The sequence below is a fragment of the Leopardus geoffroyi genome, chromosome D2 (assembly GCF_018350155.1).
Source record: "Leopardus geoffroyi isolate Oge1 chromosome D2, O.geoffroyi_Oge1_pat1.0, whole genome shotgun sequence".
Lineage (NCBI taxonomy): Eukaryota > Metazoa > Chordata > Mammalia > Carnivora > Felidae > Leopardus > Leopardus geoffroyi.
Genome location: NC_059334.1, coordinates 80964831 through 80984170, shown reverse-complemented (window position 1 = coordinate 80984170; position 19340 = coordinate 80964831). Strand labels below are relative to the sequence as shown.

The 19340-nt window shown below is 42.6% G+C and overlaps 1 protein-coding gene across 1 annotated transcript in view; it reads right to left on the bottom strand.

Annotated features, from left to right (window-relative positions):
• Window positions 1-505: 505 nt before the first annotated feature.
• Window positions 506-19340, bottom strand: part of ABRAXAS2 (abraxas 2, BRISC complex subunit) — a 31467-nt gene continuing 12632 nt past the window's right edge. The window contains exons 4-9 of the mRNA XM_045439173.1: window positions 19039-19105; window positions 10236-10426; window positions 8404-8523; window positions 7804-7888; window positions 6165-6279; window positions 506-2714 (exon numbers count right to left, since the gene is read on the bottom strand). Of these exons, the coding sequence (XP_045295129.1) occupies window positions 2245-2714; window positions 6165-6279; window positions 7804-7888; window positions 8404-8523; window positions 10236-10426; window positions 19039-19105 (1048 nt within the window). The 3' untranslated portion in view covers window positions 506-2244. The remainder of the gene's footprint in view (window positions 2715-6164; window positions 6280-7803; window positions 7889-8403; window positions 8524-10235; window positions 10427-19038; window positions 19106-19340) is intronic.

Sequence of the window (19340 nt, the reverse complement as noted above, 5' to 3'; positions counted from 1 at the left end):
TATGGGAAAGGTGCCTTTGGGGGACTTTCTAAGATTCAGTGTTGCACTCAATGGATACTCCGTTCTCTTGGCACTCAACACATGCTCCTTGAAACCAACAGGAACATATTAGTAAATAGTGTTCTCGGATTTTCCCGAAACCAGCCTTACCCAAATTCTGAACGCCGGTAAGTTTTCGTGACCTTTAGGAAACCGTATTAAAAGGCCCCTGGAGGGCTCAGTTGGTTAAGCGTCCGACTCTTGATTTCGACTCAGGCCATGATCTTATGGTTCGTGAGCTTGAGCCCCGTGTGGGGCTCTGCACTGACAGTATGGAGCCTGCTTAGGGTTCTCTCTGTCCCTCTCTTTCTGCCCTTCCCCCGCTTGCACGTGCACTCTATCTCAAAAAAACAAACAAACAAACGAACATTTAAAAGATAGAACACTGTATTAAGTCTCCTAAGAATGGCCTGAGTGAACTGAGGCAAGACCTTGGTGGGTGCTGAGACAGACGTCACAACGGTGGTACCATGATTAAATAAGTTTTTATTGTCACATTTAACTGCTTTGTCAGATACACATTGTAGGTTTCAGTATGGCATAAAAATAAAGATATTTTCCTGAATGTCAGAATCTGAACAGAGGAGATGGCTATGGCACTTAAAAAAATGAAATTCACACTGGTGCTGAAGCTGCTAGAAGGGAGCCGATAACCAGAACACATGTGCAGATGAAGAGGTCTGCAACATCTCAAATCGAATGGCAGTGGTGTAAGGCCAACAAAACCGTGACAGCAGGAGAGTACAGACCCCAGAGTGGATCTCGGAAGAACGGCACTTTTAGCATTTCATTTTTCGGTCTACAAGGTGTCATTTAGTATTGGAACCGAAGCTCAGGGAGTCGACTTCTCTCCAACAAAACAATCCGGGTTCTACTCTTCCAGAACCCGGATTTTAAGCCTCTTTTAAAACCCTTCTTATCCTCACAGGTTTTAACCAGTTCACGGGAAAGGCAGTCACATCCCAAAGCATTAACTTCGCGGGCTGACCTCATCACAAACGCTGGGTCTTGTCATTTCCAAACCAGGAGCCTAGCGCGCTCATGAATGTCTTTAGTGGTTTCACACATTCTGGGCAAAACTAGAAAACAAGCGGTAATTAAATAAAAATAGAAGTGCATCCCAACAGAAAGTCTCTACACATTCCGCAACTATCCTCCAAGTAGCGATTTAAAAAATAATAAGTATGGTTATTCAGATTTAAAACGAATCTCTAGTCACCAAGATTCCCAAATGGTTTATCAAACGCCTTTCCTCCACAAATAAAACTAACACTAGGATTGGTCAGAATTGCTAAATGCGTTATATCCCTTACGTACGAACTCGGCTAACTCCACTGCGTCTGGAGTCTGTTCCGCATGAAGCGCAGGTCTGGAGCAGAACTCCTTTCTGTTATCTGCTGCTGTGTGTCCTTCGGCTGGAAGACTCCAGAACAGAGACCATAAATGTGGCTAGTGCAACAAAGCAGTCACTGTCATACCCCGAAAGAAAAATAAGTAATTTATTTTATGACATACTTATTTGGATGATTACTTACTGGTAATTAGTATCTCTACATTTTTTTTTTTTTTAAAGGCAACCATTTTAAGTGACAACAGATATCAGGCTAGTAGAAAAGAGTTGAAACAAAGCCCTCTCTTTTGATCTCACAAAGTCATGCAGACAAGAGAAGGTCCATCCGATTTGTTCCAATCAGGCTTCTTGGAATTATCAAAATTTCTTTCTGGCAAAGATGAATTTGGCTCATCATAGAAAGAAGGTTCTTTGAAGGCTGCTGCTAAACTCGTTTCCCTTTGAAAAAGTAAATTTCAAGGCATGATAGTGCAAGAGGTAAGTTTTTGATTTATAGAACATTTATAGACTAATTGTGCTTAGTCTCTAATTTTTCCAATTTATTTGAAAGAACAGAAACTATGTTGATAAGTTTCACTCTGCCTAAATTTACCAGTACATCCATGAATCGCACCAGAATTAGGACAATTTGATTATCTTAATGATTCGGTCGCGAAACCTGCGCACTGCGACTGCAGGTGGGAACCGGTGGACGTGAGGCTCCTACCAGTTAGTTCTGTGCCCGGGGACCCTCCTGTTGGGTGTCCGGGGCTCTGAGAAAGCAGTTCTCCCCCCTCCCCCAGATTAAGTCCTCAAAAACCTCTCTCAATAAGCAATGAAGAAAAACCATGCTAAGTGGAGAGTTTCTTGTTCAGCTAAATCTGGGAGGTCTGAGTGTTCCTGGAGCCCCCGTCGGGATGTGTCAGGGCTCGAGAATCCCTCGAATGGGAGTATTCGCTGTTGGAGGGTTCTGTGGGGTCAATCAAGTTTTCATAATCGCTGTCATCGGACTCCTCGACACTGTCTCCGGCTGCTCTTTGGGAAGGAGGAAGGTCTGTGTCGCTCCCGGGACACTGCAGTCCGGCACTGCTGGAAGCGTAACTGGAAGAACCCACGGCCTGCGGTCGAGGCATAAAGACACTAGTTTCCATGCGAGAATGGCTCAAAGTACTTTCTTGATTGTTTGGGTGAAAATCAGAATAAGGGGGAGGAGGATCGGAGGCCTCTGCGTCTCCAAGCGTACTTCTACCTTCGGCTGCAAGCCCAGCGTAGGGCATCCGGGGGCTGAAGGCCGGTCCCGAACTTTCGGATGGCACCTGCCTGCTGATCATCGCCTGCTGCAGTCCTGGACCAAAACAAAGAAAACTGTAACACTTTCTCTATTTTGGCAGCTTTGCATCTCAACGCACTAAGCGGTCAGCCTGAATGTTCCAGAGAATGGCAACAAAGCAGTGAAACTGATTACTACTCTTAATTATCTTACATGTGCACGGTACTTCATAATTTACAAAACATGTTCCTATAATTTATTTAAGCCTCAAAAAAAACTTCTGCGGGGGGCGCCTGGGTGGCTCAGTTGGTTGAGCGTCCGGCTTTATAGCTCAGGGCATGATCTTGCAGTTTGTGAGCTCGAACTCTCTGCTATCAGTGTAGAGCCCACTTCGGATCCTGTCGCCCTCTCTCTGTCCCTCCCCGGCTCGTGTGCTCTCTCTCTCAAAAATAAATAATCATTTAACAAAATAATAAGGTTTTCTGAAGGTTTTATTATTATTATTATTATTATTATTATTATTCAGAAGGTTTTAACAAAAACCTTCTGAAGTCGTCATTATTAATATCACGGTTTGTCAAATGATTACACAAGGGACCAGAGTTCAGAAAGGCTAAGTGACTTCACTAAGGGGGCAACTAGAAGTGGGGCCCTGATACTCAGAGGCAGATCTTCTAATTCCAAACCCTGTGCTGTTTCCCTCCCCTGTTGCTTACTGTGCTTACAGACTGTGGGGACGGGAATAAACAGTCCTTACCACCCGTGGCAGTCATTTGAATGTGAGTTTCTTCTTTGATAGACATCAAAAAGCATTTTTCTTTACAACTACTCATCACAATACACTCGTATACCATTTTCTCCTTCAAAGTTTAAAAGCCCTATATTAGGTGGCCAATTTTCCAGGTTCTAGGCCATAAATACAGCACATTTTTTTTTCTTTTTTTTTCTTTAAAGTAAGCTCTACACCCAACGTTGGGCTCAAACTCACCACCCTGAGATCAAGAGCTGCACTCTCCATCGATTGAGCCAGGCGGGCACCCCAATATAGTGCATTTTTGTGTATGTTCTGGAATAATACCACAACTAGGAGTCCACAGCCTTGAAAAACACTCATGCAAAATTTAGAAAAGAACAGAGAAAATAAAATCACCCATAATTCTATCGCCTAGATAATACTATTAGACTTTTGGCGAAAAGAGTACAGGATTTGTTGGAGTTAAAACATAAACATTTTAGGGGCATCTGAATGGCTCAGTTGGTTGAGTGTCCAACTTCGGCTCAGGTCATGATCTCACGGTTTGTGAGTTCAAACCCCAGTCGTGCTCTGTGCTGACAGATCAGAGCCTGGAGCCTGCTTCAGATTCTGTGTCTCCCTCTCTCTCTGCCCCTCCCCTGCTCATGCTCTGTCTCTCAAAACTGAATAAATGTTAAATAAATAAATAAATAAATAAATATTAAAAGTTAAAAAAAAAAAAGATAAAGATTTTAGATGTCAACCCTTCCCCCCCTTTCTGAATTCCAGTCTTATTATCCAGCCTGGTGTGTGTGTGCGTGTGTGTGTGTGTGTGTGTGTGTGTGTGTGTGTGTATTTTAAACATAGCTGACATTGTGTGTTTATGTGATTTTACATCCTAGTGCTTTCTGGGTACTATCTCAGGTCATTACTGGGTATTATCTGGTAATATGCTGGTAATATAGTGTGTATTATCCCAGGTCATTAAAAATTCACCTTAATGGCTGTACAATGTTCCACCATATAGATATGCCATAATTTATTCAATTATTCTACTGCTATTTATTTGACTACTCCAATAGGTTGTTTCTAAGATTTTAGAGTTACAAAGTTGTGATTATTATTCTTGTGTAGAAATCCTTGTCTGCATTTCTGATTATCTCTCAAAAAATGTTAACACTAAATGTGAATCAGGTATCACTTACCTGGAAATATAAATTACCTTTTAATTGGTTTACAAATATTTTTTTTAAGTTACTTTTTTTTTTTTAAGTTTATTTGCTTATTTTGGGAGAATGTGCATCCAAGCAGGGGAGGGACAGAGAGAGAGAGAGAGAGAGAGAGAGATAGAGAGAGAGAGAGAGAGAGAGAGAGAGAGAGAGAGAGAGAGAATCCCAAGCAGGCTCTGCTCTGTCAGTGCAGAGCCTGATGTGGGATTCGATCTCTTAAACCGAAATCAAGAGTCGGACGTTTAACTGACTGAGCCACCCAGATGTCCCGGTTTGCAAGTATTCTTATTAAATCAGAAAAGATTATACATTTAATGTACACATGTTAAATCTGGTGATGCTATAGCAAACATGTCTCTTCCCGTGCTGGAATCCATAGATTCTTGGGCCTAATTCTCATTCAACCAGCTTGTTCCCTTAGCCTAATTGTATCCATTCATCCACAGCTACCAAAAAACAGACATTACAGCCTTTGCTGTGATCCTATGAATCAAATGTGAAGTTAAAAGAATATTGGATCTGGGAAGGCAAGCTGGTGCAGCCACTCTGGAAAACAGTATGGAGGTTCCTCAAAAAACTGAAAACAGAACTACCCTACGACCCAGCAATTGCACTACTAGGCATTTATCCAAGGGATACAGGTGTGCTGTTTCGAAGGGGCACATGTACCCCCATGTTTAGAGTGGTACTATCGACAATAGCCAAAGGATGGAAATGGCCCAAATGTCCATCGAGGGACGAATGGATAAAGAAGATGTGGTATATATCTACAATGGAGTATCACTCGGCAATCAAAAAGAATGAAATCTTGCCATTGGCAACTACGTGGATGGAACCACGTGGAGGGTATTATGCTAAGTGAAATTAGTCACTCAGAGAAAGACAAAAATCATAGGACTTCACTCCTATGAGGACTTTAAGAGACAAAACAGATGAACGTAAGGGAAGGGAAACAAAAATAATATAAAAACAGGGAGGGACAAAACAAAAGAGACTCATAAATATGGAGAACAAACTGAGGGTTGCTGGAGGGGTTGTGGGAGGGGGGATGGGCTACAGGGGTCAGGGGCAGTAAGGAATCTACTCCTGAAATCATTGTTGCACTATACGCTAATTTGGACGTAAATTTAAAAATAAAGTTAAAAAAAAAAAAAAAAAGAATATTGGGTCGCTCCTTTATGCGGTATGATGAACACGGGACATGATTCCCACCCGGGAGGCGTGCGGGGTTATTAACTCAGTCAGGAACTTCACATCTGCTATGAACAGACCGTAACGGTCAAGGCACACAAGTCTGCCGCAACCCCTTCCTGGGATTTATTCTCACTTGCTTCAGCCTTTCTCCTTTTAATCTCCTCTTTTGGTTTCAGAGACTTGGGAAGGACACCATGGGAAACAGTACTTCTCTTCTGGAAAGCTTAGAGACCAGCAAACGCTCTCTCGCCATCAGCCTCACGCAGGGCTGGACGAGTGTAGAAGGGTTCCTGTGATTTATCGTATGGTTCGACGTTTGAAACGAGACGTCTCCCTGATACCAAATGGTGAAAGTAATGGGAAACTCACTTCTTTCTTGCTCCTTTTCATGTTTCCTCTGAGTGATTTGTCTTCTCAATTTGTTCACTTCTGCCTGACAAGACGCAACAACTCGCTCGCTCTTTTCCACATCTGCACACACTGCCTGAGGGAAAAAATGACAACAGGAACAGTCCGTTTCAAATTCAAGCACGAGGCGTTCCACGGAGACAGCACTGACTGGAGCCCTAGGAAGAGCTCAGATGCTGCCTCGAGTCACAAAGCAGACGTGGGAGGCAGAGCAGAGTCAGGAGGGCCCAAGGGACAGGTCCTGTTATCCACTGACTTGCTTCCTTAATTCTGTGAAGATGATGATGCTATTGAGCCTCTGGACTCTTGAAAAATAAGGGTAAGACGGGAAAGATTTGATTCTTTCCCTCGCATACCAGTCTAGCATCCAAAGGATGAACAACAGATAGGACAGGAACGAGAGGCTTTCAACTTTAATTTATAACCAACAATCAAAAATCAGATGTCACAAACCAACTTATTTCACAGAAAAGATTTATCATTGGGGAGAGCAGGAAGGAAAAGTTTCAAAGGCTGGCTTAATAAAGACAGCCAGGGAGACTACACCTATGCCACTCGGCTACTCCCATCAAGGCACTCGACGCGTTGCCGGCAGTGAAATGAGAACAGCCACTCTGAGGTCGGCTAGACAGTGCTGACAGCCTGCAAAGAGCACGGTCATGAATTTAGGACAAAAAGCTGTTTTTCACTGCACGTTCCTTCCATAGCAGAAATACCAGAAACTGCCAGAAAGTAGGCCGGTCACCAGCGAGCCTGTATAAAGCTCCCTGTGCTGCTAGGTGGGCCGGGACCCTACTCTGCAACACTAGCGCTGGAAACTGTGTCGTGTGTGCTTTCTTCTTTGGCCCCAAGCTGATCAGTGTGCTTCCCTCTTTTTCGGTAGCTGCCTGCACTCCCCTCGCTATTCCTTGGGGCTTCTTCCTCAAAGCTAGGCTTTCTCCAGGTCTGGGAGAGCTTCTTCAGCCACACCACTTCCCCGCTTGTTCTCAGAGCCTCTTTTGTCCTTAGGGTTCAGGGCAAATTACTCCTAGGAACACACTGCGGATGATGAAAAGATCGTGGGAAAGTACTGTCAGCACCTGGCTCAATCACCGGCTTGTAGGAGATGTTTCCATAAATACTTGTTGCATGAATGACTAGGAATGAACAGGCTCCAGGGAGATCCTCCCACTCGATGGAGGCAGCTGGGGGCAAAGCGAGTGAACCAGAGCGAAGGAGCAGGGCTGTACCGGTCACGGGCGCCCTTTGATGCGGTCCCAACTCCGAGTGTCCTGATGGAGACAGCTGTGTTCTCAGCAATGCTTTAAACGTGGAGTGTATTTCCCCAAAGAAGACACTGTTATCAACGGGGTCACAAGTATTGAAACTAGTGATACTAACGCTGTGCTTCAGACTCTCTACTCTCAGGCGCATAATGAGACAGCCTTTTGTAGGCTGACGTGAGTGACTGCCCCACACATCTGATGCTATTTGGGGAAAGCACATTCTGACTTTTGGACCATGATTCATTTGTCAGTTGGGAGATGATTAAAAATTAAAGTAGAACTAAAAGCACTTGGGCATTACGAATAAGATAAAAAACTAGTAAATAGAGAGTTACCTGCACTTTCTCCTGAAGTGCATTATACACCTGATAAATCGCCCTGATGTCTTTCATGACTCCATCCTTGTCAAAAAAGTCAGTACTAGAAGACAGGAAAAAGACGTCACAAAATTATCACGACCGGAAAGGCATTTTCCTATCACTTCCGCCTCGATTCGTTACGTAAATGCTACAGCTCCAAGTGACCGTCTCAGCAGCAATGCCCATGCCACTAGAATCACGGAAGAGAACAAAAAAAGAACCCACGTCACCAAGACAACTTGAAAAGTAATAAAACGCTACCCATTTTTCAGTGACCACATTTAGCTTTGGAACCTCAGAAATATGCATACTCTTTCAAAACTTTTATATCGACTGCAAAAACAACAACAACAACAAAAAACTGGGGCAAATGTTTAAAAACAAAAGTCCTGGTGAAGGTACACTATCTTTTCGATAAGCATGAAATTCTGACATGTGGCGGTGGTGGGCTAGAGGATGACCTAGCTGCATTTTTCCACTTCAATCACATCAAGCTTGATCTCGCTCGTCTCCATGAATCTGTTAAACACTGTTCACAGAAGAAAGGAAAACACTGCCATTTGACTTTCAACTTACCCATGCTCTTTAATAACTTTGGCGTAACTCTGAGAAGTATTTGGCACTGAAGACACTTTGTACTCTTGCTGGCTAGTATTGCCTAGATTGGGTATAGCAAGGGATATCCTTTGATTATACCTGTGGAAGCATGGAGAAAGACCATGTCAAAGGCGCTGCTCTGCTTGAACCGTGGGTCCTGGCAGTAGGAGTTGGGAGTCTCGGCACCGATGAACTACCAGAAGGTCTCACGGAGCACCTATTTTTACAACCCAAGGACATATGGACTGGTAGAAACTCGACTGTAAACTCCTTGAGAGCAGAGGTCCCATCTCATACCTCCTTTGCATCCCCACAGCAACTGGCAGAGCGCTGAGGTTGTTGTTAAGAGCTCAGGAAATACCCACTGATTACTTAATGAAATCTTGCAAACGGCTATTTAACAATTAAGAATGGTTTTCACAAAGGGCACCTGGGTAAGTAGCTTAGTCGATCAAGCATCCGATTTTGGCTCAAGTCATGAGCTCACGATCGTGAGTTCGAGCCCTACACTGGGCTCCCTGCTGTCAGCAAGGAGTCGGCTTCGGATCCTCTGTCTCCCTCTTTCTGCCCTTCCCTGCACGTGCTCTCTCTCTCAAAAATAAATAAACATTTAGGGGCGCCTGGGTGGCTCAGTTGGTTAAGTATCCGACTTCGGCTCAGGTCATGATCCCACTGCTTGTGGGTTCGAGCCCCACGTCCGGCTCTGTGCTGACAGCTCAGAGCCTGGAGCCTGCTTCAGATTCTGTCTCCGTCTCTCTGCCCCTCCCCCGCTCAAGCTTGGTCTCTCTCTCAAATATAAATAAAAACAGTCAAAAAAAATTTTTTTTATTGATAATAATTATTTTCACTAATGTTGATGTAATACAGTTTACAAGTGAATTTCCAGAAAGAAACCTTTCTGTTATTTACAGATAGAGATCATAATCATGATTTTTTTTTTTTTTTTGCTTTCATAAGTTCACAATGCAAAACCCTCATTAACCAGTAGGTGGATCAATTTTACAATTTTCTCTTTGAAATCGGTTTTAAAATTACAGGCTTCCAGAGCAGTAAAACTGTATTTCTACATAATGGATTATGGAGAAGCAAATGATGATTTCCAGCTATTTATTCCTATAAGAATTTATGCATAATTAACATATCTTGCTAATGCTTCTTGATTCAAAAACAATTTTAATTTATACAACTGAGAGGAAAATACCTTCTCTCATTACAAAGAAAGCTAGCTGAAAGAGAATTATAAAAGCTCTTTTTTTTTTTTTTTTAACGTTTATTTATTTTTGAGACAGAGAGAGACGGAGCATGAAGGGGGGAGGGGCAGAGAGAGAAGGAGACACAGAATCGGAAGCAGGCTCCAGGCTCTGAGCCATCAGCCCAGAGCCTGACGCGGGGCTCGAACTCACGGACCGCAAGATCGTGACCTGAGCTGAAGTCGGACGCTTCACCGACTGCGCCACCCAGGCGCCCCTAAAAGCTCTTTTTTTTAACGTTTATTTATTTATTTTTGAGTAAGAGACAGAGGCAGAGCATGAGCATAGGAGGGGCAGAGAGACAGAGAGGGAGACACAGAGTCTGAAGCAGGCTCCAGGCTCTGAGCTGTCAATGCAGAGCCCGACGTGGGGCTCCAACCCATGAACTGTGAGATCCTGACCTGAGCCGAAGTCGGAGGCTTAACCGACTGAGCCCCCCAGGCGCCCCAAAAGCTTTTCTTTAAAGATGCAATAATATGCACATTGTCAAAGTCATAAATCTCAGTCATTTGCACAACATCTTTACTGTTTACATGAGGCTGGTGGGAATTCTTTCTTTACCTTCGATTTGGCCTAAAGAGAACATATTCTAAAGCATGAGTGGAATTGTTGGCGGTAGAGATGAAGCTGAAGAGAAGGAAGACGAGGTCGGGCACCCCAAGGATGCGGGTGAGCTGCTTATGGATCACCTGCTCTCTGTATGACATCTGCTGCTGTGTGTTTCGCCGGAATCTGTACCATCCAATAACTTTCTGCAATGAAAACAGAAGGAAGAAAGGTATTAAAACTTGCATGAAATCTTATGAATTTAATTCTGAACGTATCGATACAAACACCTGTAAACACGTTCATAGCAGCTTTACGTGCAATAGCTCAAAACCAGAAATAACCCAACTGTTCATCAATAGGTGAATGAATAAACAAACAAGATTCCTAGAAGAAAACACAGGCGGCAATCTTTTGACGTCAGAAACATTTTTCTAGATATGCCTCCTCTGGCAAGGGAAACGAAAGCAAAAATAAACTATTGGGACTACATCAAAATAAAAAGCTTCTGTGCAGCAAGGGAAATAATCAACAAAACTAAAAGACAACCTACTGAATGGGAGAAGATACTTGCAAATGATGTATCCAATATGGGGTTAATATCCAAAATATATAAAGAACTCCTACAACTCAACACCAAAAAACCAAATAATCCAATTTAAAAATGGGCAGAGGACATGAACAGACATTTTTTTGTAAAGAAGGCATACAGATGGCTAACAGACACATGAAAAGATGCTCAACATCACTAATCATCAGGGAAATGCAAATCAAAACCACAAGGAGATATCGACTCCACACCTGTCAGAACAGCTAAAAAAACAAAAAACAAAAAACCCACAAGCAACAACAAATGTTGGTGAGGATGTGCATAGAAAGGAACTCTCGTGCACTGCTGGTGGGAATGCAAACTGGTACAGCCGTGGTGGGAAACAGTATGGAGGTTCCTCAAAGAATTAAAAATAAAATTACCATATGATCCAGTAATTCTGCTACTGGGCATTTACTCAAAGAAAACAAAAACACTAATTTGAAAAGATGTACACACCCCTGTGTTTATTGCAGCATTAATTACAATAACCAAGATATGGAAGCAGCTCAAGTGTCCATCCATAGAAGAATGGATAAAGGAGATATGGTAATATACACGATGGAGTATTAGGTAGAAGAAAGAATGAAATCTTACCATTTGCACCAACATGGATGGATCTAGAGGGTTTAATGCTGCGTGAAATAGGTCAGTCAGAGAAAGACAAATATTGTATGTTTTCCTCATACGCGGAATTTAGGAAACAAATGAACAAAGCAAAAAGAGATCAACAAAAACGAAAAACAGACTCTTAACTACAGAGAACAAACTGGTGGTTGCCAGAGGGAGGTAGGTGGGGAAATGAGTGAAACAGACGAAGGATTAAGAGTATGTTTATCATGAGGAGCACTGAGTCACGTACAGAATTGTTGAATCATTTGTAAACCTGAAACAAATACAATACTATATATTAATTATACTTGAATTAAAGATTATAAATATATATATATAAACTTTTAAAAAAGGGACAGAAGGAGATTTTGCAGGGATATGTTCATTATGTTATGCTGAAGGTTTCATGGGCGTATGAATATTTCAAAACTTATTTAAGTGTGTACTCTAAATATGTGCAGCTCACTGTATGTCAATTATACCTCAATACAATGATTTAACGAGTTTAGCTTCGTCAGCTCTAACTATGGGATAACTCAACTGTCTAAGCAAATTAGACTGTTATGCTCTCTGGAAGAATATTTCTTGTAATATGATCTCCTAGACACCCGGGAGCTTAATCAACTGCTCCTGGGCCCTACCAAGCCTGCAGAATCAGAACATCCAAGGGTAGAAACAGGAATATAAATTTAAAACAATTCCTTGAGTTTTTTCTTATACACACTAAAGTTTGAAAATCTCTGTTGTGGAAATACTTAACTCTATCAGAAGAATAACCTTCATATAGCCTCTTTCTTTGAAACATACAATTTAAGTGAAAATCCTGATTTAAGAAGTAAAGGTAATTAAAAATTGTTAGCATCACTTTTTTTCTTTTTTTAACATTTTCTCATTTTTAATGTTTATTTATTTATTTATTTATTTTTAATATGAAATTTACTGTCGCATCACTTTTTTTCTAATGTTTGTTTATTTTTGAGGCAGAGAGAGCACGAGTGTGGGAGGGGCAGAGAGACAGGCAGACAGAGGATCCAAAGCAGGCTCCCTGCTGACAGTAGTAAGCCCAATGCGGGGTTTGAACCCACAAACCATGAGATCACGACCTGAGCTGAAGTCAGAGGTTCAACCAGCTGAGCCACCCAGATGCCCTTGTTAGTGTCATTTTAAAATTAATAGTAAATTTCGGTTATGTTTTGGAACTTTCATGTAGGAAGGAAATGAACCAACCTTTGCTGAACCCCTGTGCCCAGCCCCCAGATAGCTGTATTACAAATATTTTCACGAATTATCACAACTCTGGCAGGTGAGTAATGTTTTCTCCACTGGATTTATATCACATGCAAGGAACTACAGGGAACAAAGAAATAGTTCCTGCCCTCATGGAGTTATTACTGACTATAAAGCATAACTTCCAATAAAAGCAATTCATTCTGGTATTTTTTTTTAAGAAATATTTTCTTTTTTTTTTTTTTAATGATTATTTATTTTGAGAGAGAGACAGAGAGCTTGAGTGGAGGAGGGACAGAGAGAGACACACAGAAACCAAAGCAGGCCCCAGGCTCTGAGCTATCAGCACAGAGACCGACACAGGGCTCGAACCCATGAACTGTGAGGTCATGGCCTGAGCCAAAGTCGGACCCTTAACCGACTGAGCCACCCAGGTGTCCCCTGATACTCTTTTTTAAAAAAATACTTATTTATTTATTTTGAGAGAAAGAGAGAGTGCACACAAGTAGGAGAGGGGCAGAGACAGAGAGAGAATCCCAAGCAGGCTCCACAATGTCAGCACAGAGCCCAACGTGGGGCTCAATCTCACAAACTGCGAGATCATGACCCAAGTTAAAATCAAGAGTCGGACGCTTAACTGAGTCACCCAGGCGCCCCAATTCTGATGTTCTTTAAACAAAAATAAAACCCAAACATTTTCTGACAACGTTACATCTTATAAAATACGTTTTGTCCAAAGTCGCGGAGCTAAGGAGTGACACCTAAGATGGGGAGCCTGTCTGCCTGTCTTCTCCACTGTATAATGGTAACTGTACAGTTCCAAACTGGTCACATGACAGTGGTCATTACAAAGTAAAAAGCACTTAAAAAAAAAAGTGGGTAAGAAAAATCATCACCTTTCTGGAGCTACTGGTGCCTGAGAACACGCCATATTGCACCGCGAGCTTCAGGAGTATGACGAGTAATACTAGAGTTAGCGCCTCTGGGGGTCTCTACTCCCCCTGCATCCCTGCAAAGACCTGAGCGGTGCCAGCACATTGGTGGCTCCCAAGAAATACTCACTGATGAACAGAATCTTGCAAGGGGCTACTGGGTGAGCACTAATGCTTTTCACTAATGATTCCAATTGTTTTATTCCATTTGGGTTTTATTGTCAATTTTTTTTTAATTTTTATTTATTTTTGAGATAGAGAAAGAGCATGAACGGGGGAGGGTCAGAGAGAGGGAGAAACAGAATCTGAAGCAGGCTCCAGGTTCTGAGCTGTCAGCACAGAGCCTGACGCGGGGCTCAAACTCATGAACTCGAGATCGGTGACCTGAGCCAAAATCGGATGCTCAACTGACTGAGCCACCCAGGCGCCCCTCCATTTGTATTTTCTGAGAAGCGGGGAGCTTTACACATTTATTTTGGATATCAACTGATAGTAATATACTTATTCATTTGATATTTGCTAAAAAGATGCCCCGTCATTCTGGTCAATGAAAGATGAGATGCCCAATTAATCCACACTGGTGACATTTAGGATTCTACCTTTTAGATCTTAACAAGCTAGCTGCAAAACTACTGAGAAACTACTTCACTGATACTAAGAAGCCCATTTTTTGACAATTCTGTTTGGGCCGTGAGGAAAAAGTGTGGACATCTCTCCCTACAACCTTATTTCTGAAGTTTTATAGACAACTTTTCACAAAGACTTCCCGCTCTGCTCTCAACTAGACATTCACTTACAGTTTTTGGAGCCAAAGCTATCATCCCCAGTCCTGGGCACACTTGTCACTTTCACGCCATGCGCCTTTTGGCCTTACGATGATACGAAGGTGGCAGTTATGTTTATCGTTATCTACTGCAGGGCAGATAGTCCAGAAGGGAGAAACCCTCCTCTCGCTTGCTGTTTTGGCCTTAGCCAAAACCCTGAGGCTCGTGCGAACTTTGTAAACACGAGATGGATTCTGCCAGGACAGTGATTCCACACGCTGCCACGGATGTCCACACTGCACCTGCTGGGGGATTCTCACAGCACAAACCTCAGCCTCTATCTCAAGCCTACCACCAAAACACGTTTCAGCAATGTTGTGGACTTCCTATACTTGAGAGCCGCATACTCTTTTGTAAACATATTCCTAATATATTTCACGTATTAGTTTCTGTTGTGACAAAAATCTTTATTGGCTTGTATTTTTTTTAATCTTTTTTTAACGTTTATTTATTTTTGAGACAGAGAGAGACAGAGCATGAACGGGGGAGGGTCAGAGAGAGAGAGGGAGGCACAGAATCCGAAGCAGGCTCCAGGCTCCGAGCTGTCAGCACAGAGCCCGACGCGGGGCTCGAACTCACAGACCATGAGATCATGACCTGAGCCGAAGTTAGACGCTCAACCGACTGCGCCACCCAGGTGCCCCTATTGGCTTGTATTTTTTAATGGAAAATTCTAGGAACCTGAGAACTTTTAAAATTACTGTATGTTTATTTTATGTGAGTTCAACTAACTAAACTTTTGTTCAATTCTTAGAATTTTTCAATTAAATATTAGACCTGAAGCCTGCCTACCAAAGAGGCAATTTTTGAAGACATTCTATCAGCACTTTCTTAAAGAGTTATTATTAGATAGAAAAATATTTTCTATGTTAGACACTGTTTAAAGTACACATGTATTTTTAAGCCTAATGGTTCTTTTAAAATTTTTTTAAAACATTTATTTATTTTTGAGAGACAGAGAAAGACAGAGCACGAGAGAGGGAGGGGCAGAGAGAGATGGAGACACAGAATCTGAAGCAGGCTCCAGGCACTGAGTAGTCAGCACAGAGCCCGACGCGGGGCTTGAACTCATGAACCGTGAACCGCGAGATTATGACCTGAGCCGAAGTCAGATGCTTAGCTGACTGAGCCACCCAGGCGCCCCCAAGCCTAATGTTTTAGATGTACCTTTGTAGGTAGTACAATAACTGTTTCGAGGTGGCAATGCAATTTTGTACCTTTCTGGGGGGGTGAGGCTCAAACTAGAATCAACTATAAAGTTTTCAGTCATCAAATATTATATGTCATCTTTGCTTTCGCACTAGAAATTTGGATTTTTGAAAGGAATTCTTTTTTATTTTTTAATGTTTATTTATATTTGAGAGAGAGAGAAAGAGAGAGAGAGAGAGACAGTGAGTGAGCAGGGGAGGGGCAGAGAAAGACAGTGACAGAATCTGAAGCAGGCTGCAGGCTCTGAGCGTCAGCACAGAGCTGGATGTGGGGCTTGAACCCACAAACTATGAGATCATGACCTGAGCCCAAGTCGGATGCTCAACTGACTGAGCCGCCCAGGGGCCCCATTTTTTAAAAGAATTCTTAAAGAGTTTATAGTATGAGGTGCCTGGGTGGCTCAGCTGGTTGAGCCTCTGACTCTGGATTTTGGCTCAGGTCATGATCCCAGGGTCGTGGGATTGAGCCTTATGTCAGGGTCCATGCTGAGTGTGGAGCCTGCTTAAGATTCTCTCTCTCCCTCTGCCCCTCTCCCCACTCGCACATTCTCTCTCTCTAAAAAAACAAAAACATTTTTTTTTAGGGGCATCTGGGTGGCTCAGTCGGTTAAGCGTCTGACTTCGGATCAGGTCATGATCTCACGGTTCATGGGATCAGGCCCCACGTCAGGCTCTGTGCTGACCGCTCAGAGCCTGGAGCCTGTTTCTGATCCTGTGTCTCCCTCTCTCTCTCTGCCCCTCCCCCTGCTCGTGCACAAGCATACATGTGCACCCACATGCTCTTTCTCAAAATAAACTTAAAAATAGGCGTATATATGCATACACATGTATCTTACAAAGCACCCCTCCAGCAGCAGCATCACCCCACTCTCCCCTCCCGAAGTAAATACTTTTAAGTTTGGTTGCCTTTCTTCCAGATCGTTTTCTGTACATCCAACTGCTTGTTCAGACTTTTGTCTCTGTATCAAATGGGCTCAAATTAGAACGCTACTTTTTTCACGCAACACAACTTGAAGATCTTTCTAGGTCATCACATGAGAACTTCCCTCATTCTTTCTAATGGCTGCTTCATATCCCACAGTACAGAGGTGCTGGCACAATATACTTAACCAGTTCCCACTGGTTGGATTGCTTTCAAAACCCTCACTATTAAGTAAAGATGCAACAAACATCCTCGTGTGTGGATTCAGAGGCCAGACTGCTCAGTTCAAGCCTCGGCTCTGGCATTACTTGTTGGCAACCTTCAGCAAGTTACCTTAGTTGCCTCAATTGTACAGTGGGGATGAGAACAATAGCAATGTACCTCCTGAGATTGTTCCAGTACAGGCAAAGCGCTTACCACACGGCCTGACACAGAGTGAAATGTTCAATAATGCCAGCTTTTCGTATCTTTGTGCCTGGATGCAAATGTTTACTTGGGCCAGATTCATAGAGGTGAAACTGCGTATTTAAAAGTCTGCCACTGGGGCGCCCAGCTGGCTCCGTCGGTGGAGCGTGCAACTCTTGATCTCAGGGTCATGAGTTTGAGCCCCACGTTGGGTGTAGAGATTACTTAAAAAATAAGCAGGAGGGGCACCTGGGTGGCTCAGTCAAATAAGCGTCTGACTTCAGCTCAGGTCATGATCTCACAGTTCGTGAGTTCGAGCCCCGCGTCGGGCTCTGTGCTGACAGCTCAGAGCCTGGAGCCTGCTTCGGATTCTGTGTCTCCCTCTCTCTCTGCCCCTCCCCCGCTCATGCTCTGTCTTTCTCTGTCTCAAAAATAAATAAAAACATTAAAAAAAAAATTAAAAAAAAATAAAAGTTCGGTGTCTAAAATACGAGAATAAATGGAATGAGGAGGTAGGTTGGTAGTCAGGAGAGGAAAGGATGGGCTGCTGAGAGATTCCGGCATACGTGCTCTTGGGCAGGTCACTGAAAACAAGAGAGCAGGACCATGATGCCTGTGGCTGCTCTAACTCCCTTCCCCAGGTGGACGGACGATGGGGTCAGACTCCACCAAGACTGAGCACCTCCTGAGCTCGCCATCGTCCACGAAGCTGTCCGTCCTTTCTTCCAGCCTTCCCATTCTTCCTTTTATCTTACCTGCTTTTCTTTCTGCCTTTCCAACTGGCAGTGCTACTGAGGCGGGCAGTAGATGGGAAGGCTGCTGACCTACTCTGCCTGCACTCTTACCCCCGATGCCCTTCGTTAGACACCTCGGGGGCCAAGTCCCCACAGTGCTGGCTCTTTGTAACCAGGAGTGATCTTTTGAAAGCTTTTTCATGATACATGCTTCTAGACAAAGGCATTTTGTTTTCTGTTTGACAAATTGGAAACTTTTATTAACTTTTTTCCCTCAAGTGATAGTTTAATAAAAAAATCTATTTTCCTGGAATAAAAAATGTCAAGGGAAAAAAGTAAAACCTACACATGGTACAACAGAGTAAATTAGAAATGAGATTATCAGACAACGCTGCAGCAATAAAACTGGCTCATTTTCAATTTTTTTTTTCAAGTTTATTTATTTGGAGACAGAGAGCAAGTGGGGGAGGGGCAGAAAGAGAGGGGGACAGAGGATCCAAAGCGGGGTCTGTGCTGACAGGAGAGATACCGATGCGGGGCTCAAACTCATGAACCGTGAGATCATGACCTGAGCTGAAGTCAGACACAACCCACTGAGCCACCCACGTACCCCATCTTTTTTTTTTTTTTTTTTAGAGAGAGAGTGCACAAGCAGGGGAGAGCAGCAGAGGGAGGGAGGGAGGGAGGGAGAGAGAGAGAATCTTAAGCAGCTGAGTGTGGAGTCTTACATGGGGCTCGATCCCACGACCCTGGGATCATGATCTGAGCCAAAATCAAGAGTCAGAAGCTCAACCGACCGAGCCACCCAAGTGCCCCCCAGTTGTAATTCTATTCAGGCTTGCTTACCATATAATCAGAACACGATATGCATATGTTGACAGAAATAATAAACACATGACCTTTTGCAAAAACATCTATGTTCAATGTTAACTGAACTTGAAAGAATGATATATCCGAAGACGTTTAATTACGACTTACATTTTTTAGAAACATTTTTCCTGATTATAAAATTAATGCACGTATAGAAGATATTTGCAAAATTATTTCAAAAATTACAAAATGGAAAATTAGAACCATCCAGAATGAACTCAACTATTTTTAACTCTCTGAAGTATAATTTTTCCCCCCCTTTGGAGTTTTACATAATAGAATCATACTGTAAATATCTCAATTTTTTTCTATTGATATGTTAGAAACATTATCTCACATCTGCAATTTACCTTTAAAATCTACTTAAGTCAACAGAACTCTCATACATTAATAACAAATCACATTGTCTCATTTTACATTCCTTTCCGGTTTTAAGTTTAGATGATAAGATAAAGAGGGATTTCCGAATCAGACTAAGCAAGAAATAGAACATACCTTTCTCCGATCTTTAAGAATCCTGTCCAAACTCTCTTCGTTAACTTTGCTTGCATAGTCATAAAAACTGTTTTTTTTTTAAAGAGAAAATATATTTTATTAAAACTGTGTAGTATTTTGACATGAATACGCTTAGCTCGTGCGTCTATGGGTCACTGAATCCTAAAAGTTGGTAATAGAGATAGAACTGCTGGTCTTCGACAGATATACAGAGAAATCTATCTCAATACTTTACTGATGATAGAAGGTATCTTTTGCATCAAAGAATACTCAAGAGACTGATGAAATTGTATTACTTCCAC